Below are 19,431 nucleotides of genomic sequence, written 5' to 3'. Positions count from 1 at the left end.
AGATGAAGCCTGTGTCTACTTCATGCTTGAAAGGTGGCCTGGGATTCAACTCTGAGTCACCAATTCTCTGTCTCACTTTGGGACTGAATGTCAAAGTACAAACTTTGTCTCTTTTGTCCCAGCGTGACATCCTGGCAGTAGACCAGTTTTTCCTATGTCCTAACCATTTCATCTCGCTAGTTTAATGAGCTTCACCAATGCCCCCTCCCGTGCCAAGCATGGAAGGTCTGTAACATTGATATTGTTCTCTAAGATTTTGGTCTCACAAAAACAACATATTGTTTCTCCAATAAAATTCCAGTTTCTAGAGTTATTACTGGAAGTGATACATGGAGGCAACCAGACAAACAGCTTGCTGCAAAGAGAAATGTTCTTGGTTTAAAAAAAACTTGATAAGGCATATCTGAAGGGCACGAATGACAAAATAGATTACAGTTGCCATTTGTAACATTAAAGTGCCAAAGGGTATATGTATTTAGATTTCATCCGTTCATGTTTTTTTAAAACATTCCATCAGCCAGAAGATCAAGAAATAGCCTAGAATTATATCTAAGGTAACAAATGTATGTTTACGAACACCATGATAGTTATGACAATTCACAATGTTCCTGTAGTCTATGTACTATCGCATACCTCTGGTCTTCAGGCACAATTTGACCAATTTAGCCTTATAAATTTCACATACGTTTTTTAAATCTTACATTCTTGATGATGCTACTTCATCATCTGTTATACTAAAGTCAGCTGTGTGAGACACTTATTTATGAATGCTCAAAATGGCACTGAACTTTGAAAAAATGAGACCAAGCATAGAGGGAATCAGGGCACCCGCATATCATCCACACAGTCACCAGAGTGTTTGCCTTTCTCCAACCTGTAGTGTTCCATAGTAGTTGTGGGGACTAGGAGCATTACAAATCCTTGAATGGGAGTCTTTGACACATTATCAATAAGAGAAATTTACTTATTTGAAAAATGATCAGTATGAACTAAAATAGTGATCACTTATTTGTTAAAGGAAGGAGAAATAGCTGGGCCATGAGGTTTATTTCGGGTGCTAGGAGACACTATTAACTGGTATAGGTAATGCTGGAACAGCACTGTATCTGATTTTGAAACCTATGTAAATAACTAAGCGTTATTTGCTTAAGTGATTGGAATGTCATTCCATTTATTTTGTCTCATAGATTTGGGGTTAACATTCTCTGGTGATGAGTGGATTACTCAAAATGCATTGGGGATTTTGCACTTTTATGGGCATGGTTATCCAAACAGTCCGCACTACCAAAAAATTATAAATTGGAGAATGTGGTATGTGAATAAAAGATTTTATACCACACATTGGGAAGATGATTATTAAACATCTGACATGGCTGAGAGCAGGTCCAGGTGGATCCAAAGAGTGAGGCCAGGCCTTTAATCTCCCATACATTATAGAGAGTCTTGGGTGGAACAGTACTACTTTGTCAAGGGTCATTGATTTAAACCCTAATTTCTCTTCACTGCAGGCTTGGAAACAACTTTATATTTCAGATATGTGCTGAAACTCATCATCTACCTTGGGAAGAACCATCATAGATCTGGGGCTACTTAGCACCAGTATCTATGCCTGTGGATTCCTGCCTCCTTGTGAGGAGAAGCTTCTAATTTCCTATATAAATCTCTGCATCCCCCCTAGGAATTGGGGCTCCGCAAATTGTGGAGTTTACAATGTGTTTGTAATGTGACCCTCAACACACCTTGCTTGCACTGGACCAGAGTCATCATTGATGATTTTCGTCATTAGCCCATTGCATCAGACACTTTGTGAACTCTACACAGTTTTATATTTCTTGTTAATTACCTACGGGTATTACATTTGTACTTAAATCCCACACTTTATTGCCTTACATGCCACTCTTTCTGTGGATACTGAGTACACATTCACCTTCCAAGTAGGAAATGTCCTTCTGCTAGGAAGAAGGCATCCCCACATATTGATAATACAAAAGATTGATTGAGCAAAACCATCTAAATAAAAAGCTCCATTGTCTTCCACACTCCACTTCTCAAAAGGGTAATTCATGAATTCAGGGAATTAAAGTGTAAATTGATGTGGTTGTTTTCACTGACCACTATTGCATGATTCCATTCACTGAATGCATTTTGTTTGTTCCTGTAGCTATTCTCCCTTCAATGATAAAGAAGAGATCTGGCCACATCGTCGTCATCAGTAGTGTTCAAGGCAAAATTAGCATTCCTTTCAGATCTGCTTGTAAGTATTTGTATCCCATTTCGCAATAATCTGGCTGTAGGTGAGCAGATGAGCATTTGTTTTTTTTTTACTGATTTTCGTTGAAATTATTAAGGACCTCACTACGAGGTTAGTGAGCTGACCAGCCCTGTGAGGAGGAGAGTCTCAGTCTTCCCTTCCGCCAGGCCCTGTTACGATGTTTCAACTGAGCTGACCAGCGGAAAGTCCATATTAGGAGGTTTCTGCCAGTCAACCCAGTGGAAACAGTGCTGCGACATTGGTCTTGGCACCCCAGGGAGCCGAGGCCAATGCCATCGTACAGAGAGGGTAGCTCAGCACCCTCGGAATGCCCTTTGTCTGCCGTGGCAGACGGTGCACATTACAAGGGTCCTGGGCAGGGGGGGGGGGGGGCAGCACCGCCCAAGGCATGGCCATGAATAGGCTGGCGGAAAGGGGACTCGTGATCAGCACGGTGGTGCTGAACACAGCGCCGCCATGGCTGACTCTAACCGCCACCACCCAATCAGCAACCATGTTCCTGGTGGTGGCAACGGTCCAACCACCAGGGTTGTATGACAGAGCTACGCATGCCTGAACAACACATGCCTCAACAACACGGTCTTAACCACGACCGTGTCATTTCCACGCATGCCTTTACCAAGCATGCCAAAACAACAAATTTTGTTGTACAAACATGCCTAGTAAAGGCATGTGTGGAAACGGCATTGTGGTTATCCAGTATTGGATCTTTCATAAATTCACATGCTTGAATCATCCCCGTCGTCGAAGTGGGAGCCCCACGGTACATAAAATAGCAAAAAATAATAAATATATTTTTTTTGCCATAGGCTATAATGGAGCCAGAGCTTGCTCATATAGGCTATCCATGTCCTTTTGTGAAAGGACCCAAACCTGCCTGCTGTCCAATCAGGCACCAGCACCCTCTAGAACCTTCTCCAGAGAAGCTCCCTCCCTCAGATTTTCTACTGCACGTCGTGTGAAGGGAGTCTCCCTGAGCTCTGCTCAGTTTTTTCTTCTACTTCAGAGAATTTCTCTCAAGAAAGCTTCAAATATGTCAGATTCTTCTAGAAAGGCATTTTCTGCCCTTGCAAGACCTGTGGGAAGAAAAGGCTCCATGTGGATGACCCACATAAAGACTGTTTGTACTGTCTCTACCCACAACATCAGGTTAAGGACTGCAAAATATGTCGCACCTTCTCCACAAAGACCCTCAGAGACCGGGAGGGCAGGCTCCTGACATGGTTACAGGCCAAATCCTGTACTTCAGGTGAGGAGAGTGGGTCAGAGAGGCCACATAAAAGGTCCAGATCTGAGGACCTAGGCCACATAGAGAAATCCAGGAAGAGGCAGAAATCTCATAATGGGAAGGGCTTACAGACTTCAGTCTCCTCTGAGCCTTCCTCTCCTCTTCAAAAGAAGGAGTCCTACCATCTATCTCCTTCTTCAGATCCTTCCACTTCTGGAAAAATGACTCTGAAAATTAGATCAACGACGACTACACCATCGACGATCGTGACGACGACGACGGTACCTACATCTACCGTCTCCACTTCGTCGACGAGACCGTCGTCAGCGTCGACGACCTTAACATCGACGGTAAGGGATCCGATCCCCTCTCTCCAGACTCCATAGGCACCGTCGACGACTGCCCCGTCGACTATAACTTCAGCGACGCCATTCTCATCGGCTCTATCGCCATCGACGGAGTCAAAGAACACTACCGTTGACTAAACCATCGTCGGCGAGACCATCGTCGGCGAAGCCACCGTCGACGAGACCACCGTCGACGGAAAAATCTATACCATCCACGGCTGCATCAACTTCCACGCCATCGACAGCATTGATGCCTAGTAGACAGGTTGAGGCCACTCCTACCTCTTCCAGGTCTCCAGATCTCCGAGCCATGGTCAGCATAGGAAATCTACCTGCACAGGACATTTATCCAACAGACACATCTCCAAACAAGGTGTCGGCTTTACTACCCAGTCATCTTCTTGACTGGGAGGAATCGGACGAAGGTACTTTCGGAGATGCACATAGCCTTTCGCAGCTCCATGTCAAATACCAAGATGACGATGAAGAGGATGAGTATGAACAGTATCAACCATACTACTCTCATCAGGACCAATACTATGAAACACGAGAGCCTCAACACAGAGACACCGTACAAATGCCTTCCTCCTTAATCCAGGATTTACAATCCATGCTTCAGGATTATAGGAGAAGGTTTCCAGCGGAAGGTCAACCACCGGCGCCGGTCTCTACGGTGACGCCAGTTAATGCTCCTCCTCCTCCAGCTACTCCAAGATCAACATCACATTCAGTGTTAGCTGCACCCCCCAGAGATGAAGGTTCCACTTCAGGGGAAGAAGAACAAGAAGAAGGAGAAATTTCCATTCCACAACATCCTACCGAGGAATGGTATGATTACTTGGCCCCCACTCCTTCTCCACCACCTCCTCGCCCCTCTGATTCTCCGCCCGAGGACATAGGTGGTTTCCATAATCTTATGGACAGAGCCGCAGTACGTTTCCACCTACCAACATCTGTCTCCCAATCGGAATGTTTCCTGCATGATTTAAAAAAACAATCACGGAAGTCGGTACGGTCCATTCCGATTATTGATTACATATGGAGCGAGGGCACAAAAATTATGCGGAATCCGGCTACGGTTCATCTCACAGGCTGCTCAAAGACGCTCCAAAAATCCATCAACGCCTATCTCCACTCCTCCAGACAAGGAAGGTCGCAGACTGGATAATATAGGCAAGATATTCTCCTCCATGTCTGCAATCACTGTCAGGGCAGCAAATTCATTAGCAATTTTAGGCCGATATGATCGTCAAATGTGGTCCGACATGCAACCTTTCCTGGACCTCATCCCAGAAAATAAGCAAGAAGAGGCACGAAAGATCCTACAGGAAGGTGAGCGTGCGTCGGAAGAGATTATTGACTGCGCTCTGGACATAGCCTCTACTGGTTTCCGCCAACTAGCGGGTGCTGCTGTCTTACGACGACAAGGTTGGCTCAAGGCCACATCTTTCAGGCCAGAGGTGCAGTCCCGAATTCTAGACATGCCTTACAGTGGGGAATCTTTGTTTGGCAAACATGTGGATGACGGACTTTAAACCATTAAGACGGACACAGACACAGCCAAGTCCCTGGGTACCCTGCAGCACAGGAAGCAGCCCTTTCGAGGGGCTAGAGGGAGAGGTTTCACCTCATTTCGAGGTTCCTTTCATAGGCAATACCAGCAATCCCAGTACAGGCCTTCATACCACCAGCAGTACAGGCAATCATCGACTGCCTCCTATACCAGACAAGGAGGAAAACGAAGGCAGGGTTCACAATCCAGAGATCAACCCAGAAAGCAATGATCTTCCACAGGCACCGGCTATGCTCCCTCAATGCCCGCAACATCAACAAATAGGAGCAAACATTTCCAACTTCATCCAAGAGTGGAAGAAGATAACATCAGGCAGGTGGGTGCTGGATATAGTGACACGAGGTCATACCCTGGAGTTCATACAAAAGCCACCTCTTCACCCACCAACATCAGGCAGCTCTCTCCACCTTCGTCTGCTTCAAGCGGAAGTATTCAGCCTTCTGGCCAAAGGAGCTATAGAGACAGTTCCTCTCAACAACGGGGTCTCGGATTCTACTCCCGTTTTTTCCTCATAAGGAAGAAGTCAGGAGAGTGGCGTCCTATATTAGACCTCAGGAAACTCAACAAGTTCCTTCGGAAACAATCCTTCAGGATGATCACACTGTCCGATATCTTGCACCTCTTGAATCCTGGAGATTTTAAGACAACTTTAGATCTCCAGGACGCCTACTTCCACGTTCCAATACACCAAAAACATCGCAAATATCTCTGTTTTACAGTAGCCGGTGCCCATTATCAATTCAGAGTCCTGCCATTGGGCCTCAGATCAGCTCCGAGAATCTTTACGCAGCCTCCCTCAGAAGCAAGGGTTTCCAGGTGTTCCCTTACCTGGACGACTGGCTAATAAAAGCTCCGTCATCTCTACTAGGCTCAAAAGCCACAGATGCCTGCCTAAGACTATTCAACAGTTTTGTAGGTTCACTGTTAGACCCAAAGTCAGTCATGTTTCCCGCACGCAGGAGAGTTTTCCTGGGAGCAGAATTGGACACTATCCAAAACAAGGCATATCTTACCCTAGCAAGGCAGCAGAAGCTGACCCAATTGGCTGTCACAATCTCCGCAAGAAAGTTCGTTTCAGTACGACTATTCAAATCGCTTCTGGGCATGATTTCCTCAGCCATAGTCCTAGTACCGCTGGCAAGACTCAAAATGAGGCCTCTACAAGAAGAACTACAACTTCAATGGACCCAGTCACAAGGATCCTTTGACGACTTAATAACCATCACACCGGCAGACGTTAGAATGGTGGTCTCACATCAACCACCTCTCCCACGGTCTAACCTTTCTGGCACCAATAGCAGATTTCGTTATCACCACGGACGCCTCCTTGGAAGGATGGGGAGGCCACTTACAGGACATGCGCATTCAAGGCAGATGGCCCAAGCTCCAAAAAGAGATGCACATAAATCTGTTAGAACTGAAGGCGATTCATCTTAGGCTCAAAGCTTTTCTGCCACGCATCGCAGGATCATCAGTGTTAGTCAGAACAGACAACACAACAAGCATGTTCTACATCAACAAGCAGGGAGGAACAAGATCCCTCTCCCTCTCAAGGGAAGCTCTGTCTCTCTGGAACTGGCTCACATGGAACAACGTCCGCCTCAGGGCAGAGCACCTGGCGGGGGTCAACAATGCTCTAGCGAACTCTCTCATCAGGACAGACGACAACTGTCACGAGTGGGAACTCAACCAGACCATACTCGAGAGCATTTTCCAACGATGGGGTTGGCCGATCCTAGACCTCTTCGCCACCAATCTGAACGCCAAATGCCAGTTTTACGCCAGTCGATACCCACTCCCGGGGTCGTGGGGAAATGCTCTTTTGATAAGATGGTCCAGGATCTTTGCATACGCTTTTCCCCCCATTCCACTGATTCCCAGACTCCTCAGGAAAATGAAGACCGAATGCTGCAAGATCATTCTCATAGCCCCCAAGTGTCCGAGGCAGTACTGGTACACGGAGCTCCTCCTCCGGTCAATAGCCAATCCAGTCCGTCTCCCTTGCAACCACAATCTTCTATCGAAGAATCAGGGTCTCATCTTACATCCCGACCCAACTTCACTGCACTTGCATGCTTGGCTCCTGAGTTCAGAGAGTTCCAAGATATGAACATCGACCAGTAATGTAGGCTCATATTATCTAAAGCACGAGCAGAGAGCACGAACAAGACATACAAACTAAAATGGAAGAGGTTCTGTGTTTGGTGTTCTCAGAACAATTTTCACCCATTTCAAATCAATCCTGAGCAAATTCTTCCTTACCTGCTCTCCCTTTCCAAAGCTGGTCTTTCCTATGCATCAGTCAAGATTCACCTAGCAACTATAGCCTCTTACAGACGATCGGCTAACATGCCGTCTATTGGTTCAACCAGAGTCATCAAACAGTTTATGAAAGGGCTGTTCCGCACCTTTCCTCCGGTACGCTTACCTCCGCCAGAGTGGCACCTTAATATTGTTCTCTCCCAACTCATGAAAGCCCCTTTTGAACCCATCCATAGAGCTGAACTCAAGTACATCACCTGGAAAGTGTCAACCTTGCTCGCTCTCACCTCTACCAGAAGAGTCAGTGATATACAGGCGTTCACTACTAAAGAACCCTTTTTAAGTTTTTTTCTGAGGATTTCGTTATGCTCCGAACCAATCCCAAATATATTCCCAAAGTTCCATCTTCGTTCCACCTCAATGAACCCGTTATTCTACGAACCTTTTTTCTAAACCCTACTACGATAGCAGAGAGAACTCTCCATTCTTTGGACATTAAACGATGCCTAAAATTTTATCTGCAAAGTACCAAGCACATCAGGAAATCAGACCAACTCCTAGTATCTTATTCTCTGGGATGTCAGGGAACAGGAGTAACCAAGCCCACTATAGCCCAATGGATTTCTTCAACAATCCAATTTTGTCACACCAAGGCAGGAAAACCCTTGACTAGGCGCCCGAGAGCCCACTCCACAAGAGCAGTCTCCACATCGGCTGCTTTGTTTCAAGGTATTGCCCTTGATCAAATTTGCCAGGCTGCGACATGGAAAACTACACACTCCTTTACGCAGCACTATTGTTTGGAGTCATCACAAAGAAAGACTCTATCTAGTAGGACAAGCTGTGCTACGCCATCTCTTTCATTAAGGTGAGTCTTTTCCTTAGTCATAGTCATATGGTTAGAGATACAAGTAACTCACGGTCAGAAATGTATGAGTTTTCTATGATTGTTATTATTATTATGATTATTATTATTTATATTTGAGATAGAGGGTCTTCATGCTCGCACCCTCCACCCACGCTGGATACAATGTTTATCAACCATACTGCTGTCTATTCAGATTCAAGCATGTGAATTTATGAAAGATCCAATACTGGATAAGAAAACAAGTTACTTACCTGTAACTACAGTTATCCAGTATTGGTATCTTTCATAAATTCACATGCGACCCACCCGCCTCCCCTTTGATGCTCGCATTTCCTCTCAGGTTTTAATTTTTCACTCTTATGCTGGAAAATCTGAGGAAGGGAGCTTCTCTGGAGAAGGTTATAGAGGGTGCTGGTGCCTGATTGGACAGCAGGCAGGTTTGGGTCCTTTCACAAAAGGACATGGATAGCCTATATGAGCAAGCTCTGGCTCCATTATAGCCTATGGCCAAAAAAAAATATTTATTATTTGCTATTTTATGTACCGTGGGGCTCCCACTTCGACGATGGGGATGATTCAAGCATGTGAATTTATGAAAGATACCAATACTGGATAACTGTAGGTACAGGTAAGTAACTTGTTTTCTTCTATCATACTACCCCCCTGAGGCCCCAAACTACCTCCACCCCTAATAGCTAAACTACCCCCACTCCACCCTAAGCCCAAAAAAAAAAAAAACTACCATGACCCCCCCCAACCTCCTACCGCCGTCCCTAAAAACTAAACCACCCCGGCACCCTCCACCCACCCCGGGGCCCAAAACTACCACTGATCCTAATAGCTAAACTACCCCAACCCCCTTCCCACTCTCAGCCCTTAAAAAAAAAGAAAAAAAGACCCTGACCTCCCCATCCCTGCCCTAAAAACAAAGCTACCCGACACCACACTCACCTCCGAAGCCCTACAACCTTCCCCCACCCCTAATAACTAAACTACCCCAACCCCCTCTCCCTAAGCCCTAAATTTTTTTTATATATTGCCCCCACCCCGTCGATAAAAACGTATCTACCACGACACTCCCACCTGCCCTGAGCCCTAAAAACGACCCCCACCTCTAATAGCTAAACTACCCTGAACCCCCACCCACTCTAAGCCATAACAAATAAAAATAAACCAGACCCCCACCCGGCCCTCAAAAAAATATACTACCCCGCCCACCCTAAGCCCTTAAAAAAAAAAAAAAAAAAATACCCAGACCCCAGCCCTGAAAACGAAACTGTCCTGAGCCCTAAAACCTTCCCCCCCACTCCTGTTAACTACCCCGACACCCTACCCACCCTAAGCCCTAAAGAAACACTTCCCCCCTAAAAACTAAACTACTCTGACACACCCCACTCACCCTGAGCCCTAAACACAACCCCTACACCCAATAGCTAAACTAACCCGACCGCTCTTCCCACAGCCCTACAAAAGAAAACTACCCCAGCCTTCCCATCCCCCTAAAAAAAATGAACTGAGCCCTAAAAAAAAATAGACTACCCAACCCCCATCCTGAACCTAAAAACTAAATTACCCCAACACCGCCCTGAGCCCTAAAACCTTCCCCCACCCCTAATAACTGAACTAACCTGACCCCCCAGCCACCCTAAGTCCTAAAGAAACACTACCCCGCCCCTAAAAACTAAACTACTCTGACACACCCCACTCACCCTGAGCCCTAAACACGACCCCTACACCCAATAGTTAAACTAACCCGACCGCTCTTCCCACAGCCTTACAAAATAAAACTACCCAGCCTTCCTGTCCCCCTAAAAAAAAATGAACTGAGCCTTAAAAAAAAAAAAAAGATTACCCAACCCCCATCCTGCCCCTAAAAACTAAATTACCCCAACACCGCCCTGAGCCCTAAAACCTTCCCCCACCCCTAATAACTGAACTAACCTGACCCCCTCCACCCCCACCCAAAGCCCTAATTAGAAATAACTACCTGGACCCCTCCACCCGCCCCTAAAAACTAAACTACCCTGACACCCCCCACCTACAATGAGCCCTAAAAATAATCCCCATACCTAATAGCTAAAGTACCCTAAAAGCCCTAAAAAATAAAACTACCTGAACCCCCCACCCCACCCCTGAAAATTAAACTATCCCTACCCACTCTAGGCCCTAAAAAAACACTACCCGACCGCCCCAGCTGCCCCTAAAAACTAATCTACTCCAACACCCCTGAGCCCTAAAACCTCCCCCCACCCCTAATAACTAAACTAAAACCCGACCCCCACCCACCCTAAGACCAAAAATAAAACACTACACTGACCCCCAGCACGCCCCTAAAAACTAGGCTGTCCCGACACACCCCACCCACCCTGAGCCCTAAAAATAACCCCCACCCCGATAGCTAAACTATGCCCACCCCTGCCAACCCTAAGCCCTGAAAAATAAAACTACTGTGACCCCACACCCCACCCCTAAATTATAAACTACCCCACTCCCACCCTAAGCCCTACAAAAACTTCCCCAACCCCTCCATTCCACCCCTAAAAAATAAACTACTCTCCCACCCACCATAAGCCCTAAAAAACAACAAAAAAAACAAAAAAAAACTACCCTGACCCCCTCACACCCGCCCATACAAACTAAACTACCCTGGCACTCCCCACCCACCCTGAGCCGTGAAACCTTCCCCCAACTCTAATAACTAAACTACCCTGACCGCCCACCCTTAAAAACTGAACTATCCTAACACCCGCCACCCGTCCTGAACCCTACAAACGACCCCCCAGTAGCTAAACTGCCACACCCCTCCCACCCACATTAAGCCCTAAAAAATAAAACTACCCGGACCCCCCCCCCCCACTCCCGCCCCTAAAAAATAAACTACTGCACCCTAAGCCCCAAAAAAACGACCCCGGCCCCCCCACCCCACCCCTAAAAAATAAACTACTCTGTCCCCACCCACCGTAAGCCCTAAAAACGAAACTTTCCCAAACACCCTACTCCCAACCCCTATAAAAATAAAATAGCCCGAAAGCCCCTAATCCACCCCCACCCCTAAAAACGACCCTTAACCCTACCCCACTTCCCTCACCGCATACTCTCCTGCTTTCTGGCTTTTTCTGTGCCTTAACCCTATAATATGTTGTTTGGCACATGCATGCTTAAGGTACAGAAAAAGGCAGTTGTTCCAGCAAGGGTGGGAACGCTTGCATGGTAAACTTCCACGTTGTTTACAACTCGTGCTTAAGGATGTTTCCCCACCTCCAGGGTTGTAATCTGGTAGTCAGACTGCCAGAAATGTGGCAGTCCGACCACCACTACAAAGAGTGTGTGCAACCATACTGTATATTTGTTTCACATGTGTACATAAAGAACGGTACTAGCTGCATACTTTGCTGCATTTAGGTGTATTAATCAACTAACTTTGAGTTTAATTTTGCACTCAATCAAGATAAATGCAAATATCTTTAAACATACAAAGCTCATATGTTAACCAAATGGCCAGTAAAGCAGTGTGCGTTGAAGGTGCTATATATAATGTAATTCCTTTACCAAGAATAGGAAAGAAGGATTCCCAATGTAATTTCAGTGGACAAAGCAGTGCAATTAACATATACCTATAAGGTTTTCCCCAATGAAAATGGATTAGCTGCAGGTCGAAAGGGATCTGTATAAGGTGCATAAATTGATACTGCAAGCCATGACGGGAAATTGTTTGCGAGTACATAGACGGAGAAGCTGACACGTGTCATATGTTAATAGAAGGAATGTGGAATTTAATAAGGGATGTATTAAATGTACTACGGAATATGAATATGTAAAACAATTGTACAGGGTTCAGTGGAAAGATTTCTATGTACCATTTAATTTTCATCCCAAAACAATTGCCTGGTCAACCTGAAATGTAGTCTAACTCAGTTGACAGGACACTTAGCCCCTCATTACGACACTGGCGGTCATGAGACCACCAAGGCCCCAATTAAGGTTGGACCGCCGCCAAAGCAGTGGTCTGGCCTCCACATTATGACCCTGGCGGAGCCGCCCTGGTCTGACCGCCGGCACTGCTAGGTTGCCGCCAATCGACAGCCTGGCGGTGCCAGATGTCTTAATCCGCTGCAAATTTTACGTATTTTATTATTCAGCTGAACCAGTGTCCATGCGTTATGATGTTGTTTACTTTGAGTTTATCCAGTTCTATTCTAGTCAGCATGAGTGATTAGGAGACTATTAAATTGGAAAGCTTTATAAATCAATTTCTGTATTTGAAGATGAGTGCCATTGAGCAGGCCTTTTTAAAGATTTAATAACAGGTTCCTTAGTTTCACACTTTGTTCTTCACCACTTACATTCATGTCCGCTTGCTTTACAAATCCTAATACTGTGGTTTGCCTTTCCTGTTTTTCCTTCATGTGAAAAACACTGCACCTGCAGACTTAGCACTGTTCCTGCTTGTAAGCCAGAACTGTCAAACATCAGGTGTGTGGACCAAACAAAAACCTGTCAAACTCGTTCAACTTCTTGTGTTTATTATGCAGCATTTACATTAAATTTTGATAACTTATACCCTGACAGCAAAATGTGGGATGGTAATTTTACCCTGTGTTGAGAAAAGCGTATCCTTTGGCATTTCAAATAAAGTTTATCACACTGTAAAAAGTCCACGGGTAAATGTGGCACCACCAATTAATTTGTTTCACTCCAGCACCTATCTTGAATTTTTTATTTCATATATATTTCAAATTTAGCAATAAATACTTTTAGGAGGCTTTGATATGTTATGATGCCCATGGCCTAAATTAATTGCATGGTTGTGTTGCAGATGCAGCGTCAAAGCATGCAACTCAAGCCTTTTTTGACTGTCTGAGAGCAGAGATGGAGCCTTATGAAATCGATGTAACTGTGGTGAGCCCTGGCTATATACAGACCAATTTGTCACTGAACGCAGTTACAGGCGATGGATCCAAATATGGAGGTGAGATCTAAGTTCTTTGTAGGGGCAACTTGGTGATAAATGTAGCCTTTGGATGTGTCTGTGTTTTAAGTGTAATGTGTTTAGAGTAACAACTTTCACAGGCTGAAGATAAGTTGGATTGTGTTAGGGTTTCATGTTTAAAGTTCTTTGGAACTTTCGAAGACTGAAATATGTTGAGTTTACAGGAAACGTGGATGGGCAGGTATCTTTTGAATGGAATCAGGGCAGGGTTTACAACATAGCACAAGGTAGAGCAGATAATATAATCTAAAAGGTGTGTCATGAGATGTGCAGCAATAGCAGTTCCTTAACAATGAGGTACAGTTTTTGGCTAATGGCTGTTACATGGTGGATTGTGTGGTGCTTTCAGGTGATGGGGACATTTATTTTTTCATGTTAGGCTTTGTGGCACTATCACAGACTAAGTAATGGTTTAGTAGGATCTTTCGTGAGGGAGGTTGAGTGGCACTTTCCTGTTGTAATTGATGGCTTACCAATAATTCTTACACTATAAGTGAGGCTGTTAGGGAATGTCTACTAGTTTGACGTCTGTCATTTTCTACAGGTTATTGTAAAATCATAACTCTGACACCCCTCACAGATTTTTCATTGATAGTTCTTCAACTCCTCCACATTACACTACTTCTAGTTTCTCCATTGTTCACAGAGCTATTCTTTTTAATGTAGGACACCCAGTTTTACCTTGTTTCACATTCCCTTCCATCAAGTGCCTCATGTCAATGTTTGATACTGCCTGTTAGCTACCACACATTAAAATCTCTTTTCTCCTCTTTGACTTGCAACACATTTCATAAATATTAACAGTAATTATATTCTGTTTTCATGTTATAATTGAATTGCATGACCGCTATCAAAGTGTAATATTTACTATTAATTGTTTAATATACTTGGTAATTATATTTTTTGATTCTGTAGCTTTTCATAATCACTCACCTTTTTCCAGTGTGCCTGGTCTGTGTTGCATATGATGCAGCAAATGATCCATAACATGATTCAGATGAAATCAAATGTAATAGTTGTTCGGTTAAAAAAGCAATAAATCATGAAATACACAATAAAAGTTATATAAACATAGTTCATTCAATGTTAAAACAGTTTAAAAAAATCACTAAATTGAACAGGCGTTTCTTAAAAAAACAAAAACAAAAAAAAAACATCCTAAAGTAAAACAGACGTGGCAATATTTATAGAAACAACAGAGCCAATCTGCACTTTGAATACCCATAATGCTTTAACAGAGGAACAAGATATTGTTGACACATTGGTTTAAAAAATGTACAGAAATGATATAGAATGCATTTAGGATTGAGCAGGAAACTCATTAGAGGGGCAGTGGCTGACCAAATGATCACTAAGCCAGCAGCCCTGTGAGAACGAGAGTTGGTGATGAACAATCCTCATCCAAAATCAGCACAATAATCTCTCTCCCCAGAATCTGATCAAATAACGCTCACTGGAGAAACAGTTTCTTAACATAACATGAGAACTTTTGAAGCACAGTGTTTTCTCTCTGCTTTCCACTGTTCACAAATAAAAAAAATTTGACCTATGAATTGTCCTGTTTAACAGTATTTGGAAGATTACTATACAAATTCAGCCTACTAGTTTTAGCACCTAATAACCTATTTCTGGCACAGCTAAAATGGATGGCTTTTCGGAGACTATTGCAAACAGCAGTCCATTTTTGAACATTCATTAATTACTGCTCTGTTACATTTGGTTGCAGGATTGACCAGATTGATATCCATAATATCAATGGAGCTGATTTAGCATTCTAAGTAATCTAATTCGAACTCTTCATGGGAGGAAAATAAGGGCTGGTCAGTGAAAGACCCAGTAATAGCTGTCAAATATTGTTTTCCTCAATTTTGAGAGAGCCTTTGTTAACATTTCCCCAAATACCAGCACCATAAAATGCAGGAGAAAGACATTAAGATATTTCTACCATATACTTAAAAGGTTTATTACCTAAACTAAAAACTGCACCTAAAGATTGTGAAAAGGATTTCCTTTTGTTTAACAGAAGAGGGGCCCAACTACAAGAAGAATGAAAAAGTAGACTGAGATTGCTACTTTTTCCCAATCTTCTCAATCTTTCTATCCTTAATGGTTAATGTTCTTGACTTTGTAGATTTAAGTTGACAAATCATGACACAGCTTTTGGCTTGATTATAGTTGGGATCAACATCATCCATAAAGGAAACAAATGCATAGACAATGTTAGCAGTACACAACAATAAAACAGTCATCAGCACAAAGCAGTGCTGGAATGGGTCTTTATCCGATTTGTGTCATATGTTCTCTGTTAAAGGCAAGGGGATTGACTAAACTGTTAATATACAGGTTAAAAAGAATTGAAGCAAGGATACACACTTGTTGAACACCTCTGTCAATATTAAATTCTGTGCATTACTCATTGCTTCTATTTCTGACCTTAACAGATAGTCCAGAATGCAATTTATGCAAAATGTTAATTAAAGCAGCATCCCAACCGTAGTTGTTAAATGGTCCAGAGCTTAGATCAGTTGATACAGTTAGATGTACAGCATAGGTCCATGGAAGCCAAGAGGACCCTAGTAGGCTTTCATGTACTTGACAAAAATCAACTAATGATCCAGGAACAACTTGATTGTCACTAGTCCAGCCCTAAAACCATATTGCACTTCAGAAAATACATTATTATCAGAGGCCCAAGCCAAAATGTTTCTAAAGAAAAACTCGCCCTGTTACTTTAACTACAGAGTAGTCATCTTCTATATGGCTGACTTGGGTAACTGATGCCTTTAAATCAAAATATATTGTTACCAAGTAGTGGAATAATGAAGAGGACATTTGTGAGTTTAGAATTCAGAAAAAGTAGGTTATTGACTGCTTTACCTTAAGATCAGAGTCCTTTTCTGTGTTTGTACAAGCAAGCACAGCACCACAAAGATATGGAATACTGCTCTTAACACTTGTCAACAATAATCAAAGTATTGCATTGTGTAGCGTGTGTTGATTATATGTGTAGGTTAAGTGAGTCAGCTGGGCCCCTTACAATGGAGTGATGGGGTCAGTATTCTAGGCCTGTGAAATATTTGGGTGAGATATGAGGAGCTGAGCAGGGAGAACAACCTGCTCCTGCTGTGGTATGCTTTACATGTCATTTAAGAGTAACTGGATTTAAAAAGTCTTCCTGTTACATGACCCTGTTCCAACTCATGTACGTAAGTGGCAGTGACTTCAGTTGAACTGGCAACAGTTGTTAAATTGTACAGACTGCTTTGCAATGATGACATCAGTCTGGTAAAAATGTAACGTCTGTGTATGTATTCTCTAAGGGAACTAAGGATGAAATGGAGTTAAATGTGCCTTATATGTTAACAGTGACTTTGCTATAAAAGTTAGAGCAAAGGCATGAATTTCTCAAGTTAGGATGCTGCCTTCACCTCGTGTCAGAGCTTTGCCGTACTAACTCCTCTTCTGTAGCTAGCATGAAGTTTTTAAAACATATACACCATTTCACATTAAAATTAACAAACTAAATATATAAAAGTTAATTAACTAAATCATAAGCATTACACCCATTTTCATACATGTGACAACCAGAAACTATGGGGGAGTGCAAAATGCAACCTCCCTCGCCTACTCACTCCAGACTGCATTACAGGCCTCTGCTCCCCTCCCCTCACCTCACATAAGACCAGGGAACATGTTTATTAATTACTTTCCTCTTTGCCAAGGGCCAGGAGTGATTTGTGTCCCAAAGCTTCTTGCCTTACCCAAGGGAGAGGGGAGATGCTCAAAACCAGTAAAAACGGGTGCTACTTGTAGACCAGTGTAACCTTTATCCAGTTGAACCAAAGGGTGCACAAGTGGCAGGTGACTGTCTCCCGCTTCCAACACTGAAAACACGGTGCACTACCACTCATTCCGTGCCCTGTTCTCCACGGGATAGAAGTAGTAATTGTTGCCTTCTATTCTGCTAAAACACAATATGCACTGGGTCTTCAAAGGAACTCCTTGGTTGGAATCTTGGTCTTCAAGAGTAAAAGAATAAAAATGCAATGTTCCCCTACTTGGGTTAATAATTGACAGAATGAGAGTACCCACCTTAAATAATAAGCACAGTCCTTGTCTGGTTAAACCCCTAAAATCACTTAATAAACCTGAACTCAACTCCCTGGTAGCTATAGCATAACTTCACTAGAAGGCAAAGTATTTGTGCAGTATTAAAACAGTAATAAAGTTGAAATGCTAAGCAATGAAAAGTCACAAAATGAAATAAAAAAATGGAGTAAAATGTAATAAACAAAATGACACCAAATGACAAAAATCCAATAAGTGGAAACCGAAGATTTGAATACTGAAAAGTTTAAGTAGAAATAGCACCAAGAAGCATTAAGTGCCAGTCTTAGTGAATGGTCGCAGTAGATTAGGACCAGGGAACAACTTGATGCTGACCGCGATGGAACATGAGTTGGATTCACTAACCAGGTTTATCCAGGTCAAAGATTTTACCTCCTCACTTTAATCATATATGTCCCAATTCACCACAGTAGCACACTTCCAAGCTCCCCCCGACCCGCCCAGGATCTCTAGGGAGGCATTTAGACACTCACAGGGTGGCAGACAAAGGTAAATAGAGAATCGGGTCCAAGTCCAATTGCCATTGGCCAACTGGGAATGTGCAGGGAAGGGGCCCATGAAGCTTGGTGTGTCCCTGTAGCTGTAACAGAAGGTCAGTCTAATGACCCTTGGAGTCCACTTCTTTGTCCTAGGTAGGACAAGAAGCAGAGCAGCTCCAGTCTTCTGGGGTCTTTTCAGGTCTCAGACATCAGGTTCAGATTTTACACTGGTCCAAGGGTGTTCTGAGGTAGATGCCTAGGAATGCCACATTTATGCTTGGCTCGAGCTAGTGGGTGGGAATGACCACTAAGGTCACCTGACCAATGGGGTAAAGGTTCCTGGGACTAACCCTACCTACTATGGACATTTTGAAGATGGTTAAAATCTTGGGCCACACCAAACTTGGGCTCTGAGGGCTTGGCTGTGCATGGGGCGTGTACTGTGGTAATCCCAGTGATAAAACCAAAATTCAGTTCCTGTACCTACAACACCCTCTGAGACAGAAATATGGTAAGACAAAGCTGAGCTTTCAGCAACCAGACAATACATACATCCAAATGGTTTTAGCATTGTGACTCCCTCCTTTGAATTTGCCCTTCTTGTCATATAAAAAAAACCCTGTAGACCTGTCAAGCAGATCTTGACACTACACGCAGAATCTGACACTGTTGTCAACAAGAGGCCCCCTGTGATGGAAGCTGGTCTGGCTAAGGTGGGCAGATAATAGAAGGGTGCAGGTCTGTGTGTTAGCTATACCTTTCTGATGGATACAACTACCTGTGGATTACTCACCTTATGAATTCGTCCTTGCGTCAGCATCCGACGGAAAGTCTTCTTCCTAGCTATCCACGTCGACGAGGACGTCATAATAGCACGGCTCCACGTGACTCTGTCTGACATCAACGTGCCAATAAGAGGTCCTCGTCGGCGTACTGACGTCAGTTTCCTTTTTTCCGTGCCTTCGACGCCAACGTTTTTTCTTCCTGGCTTGTTGATAACTATAGCGCTTTTTGGTGGTTACAATGTCGCCTCCAAAAAAGTCCGGTTTCAAGCCGTGTAGAGAATGCGGGTGTCGGATGTCAGTGACCGACCCCCATTCGGATTGTATTTGGTGCCTTAGTTCAGAGCATGATGTGGAAGGATGCTCTTCGTGCCAGAGCATGAATCCAAAAGCTCTGAAAGAGCGTGAGGCGAAGCTTTTCCTAGCAAAAGCGAAGAAAAAGGGCCATAAAAAGGATTCCGCCCATGCTTCACCCAAGAAGCATAAGAAGTGGCGTCATCAT

General features: G+C 43.8%; 1 protein-coding gene across 5 annotated transcripts in view; it reads left to right on the top strand.

The window, feature by feature from the left end:
• The window catches only part of DHRS7B (dehydrogenase/reductase 7B), a 152,349-nt gene that overhangs the window by 114,848 nt on the left and 18,070 nt on the right, over nt 1-19,431 (top strand). For all 5 annotated transcript variants that reach the window (XM_069210041.1, XM_069210042.1, XM_069210043.1 and 2 more), the window contains 2 exons: nt 2,162-2,254; nt 13,367-13,519. In XM_069210041.1, the coding sequence (XP_069066142.1) occupies nt 2,162-2,254; nt 13,367-13,519 (246 nt within the window). The remainder of the gene's footprint in view (nt 1-2,161; nt 2,255-13,366; nt 13,520-19,431) is intronic.

This window comes from Pleurodeles waltl, chromosome 10 (genome assembly GCF_031143425.1).
Source record: "Pleurodeles waltl isolate 20211129_DDA chromosome 10, aPleWal1.hap1.20221129, whole genome shotgun sequence".
Lineage (NCBI taxonomy): Eukaryota > Metazoa > Chordata > Amphibia > Caudata > Salamandridae > Pleurodeles > Pleurodeles waltl.
The sequence above is the reverse complement of the archived record's forward strand: the minus strand, read 5'-3'. Positions and strand labels throughout refer to the sequence as shown.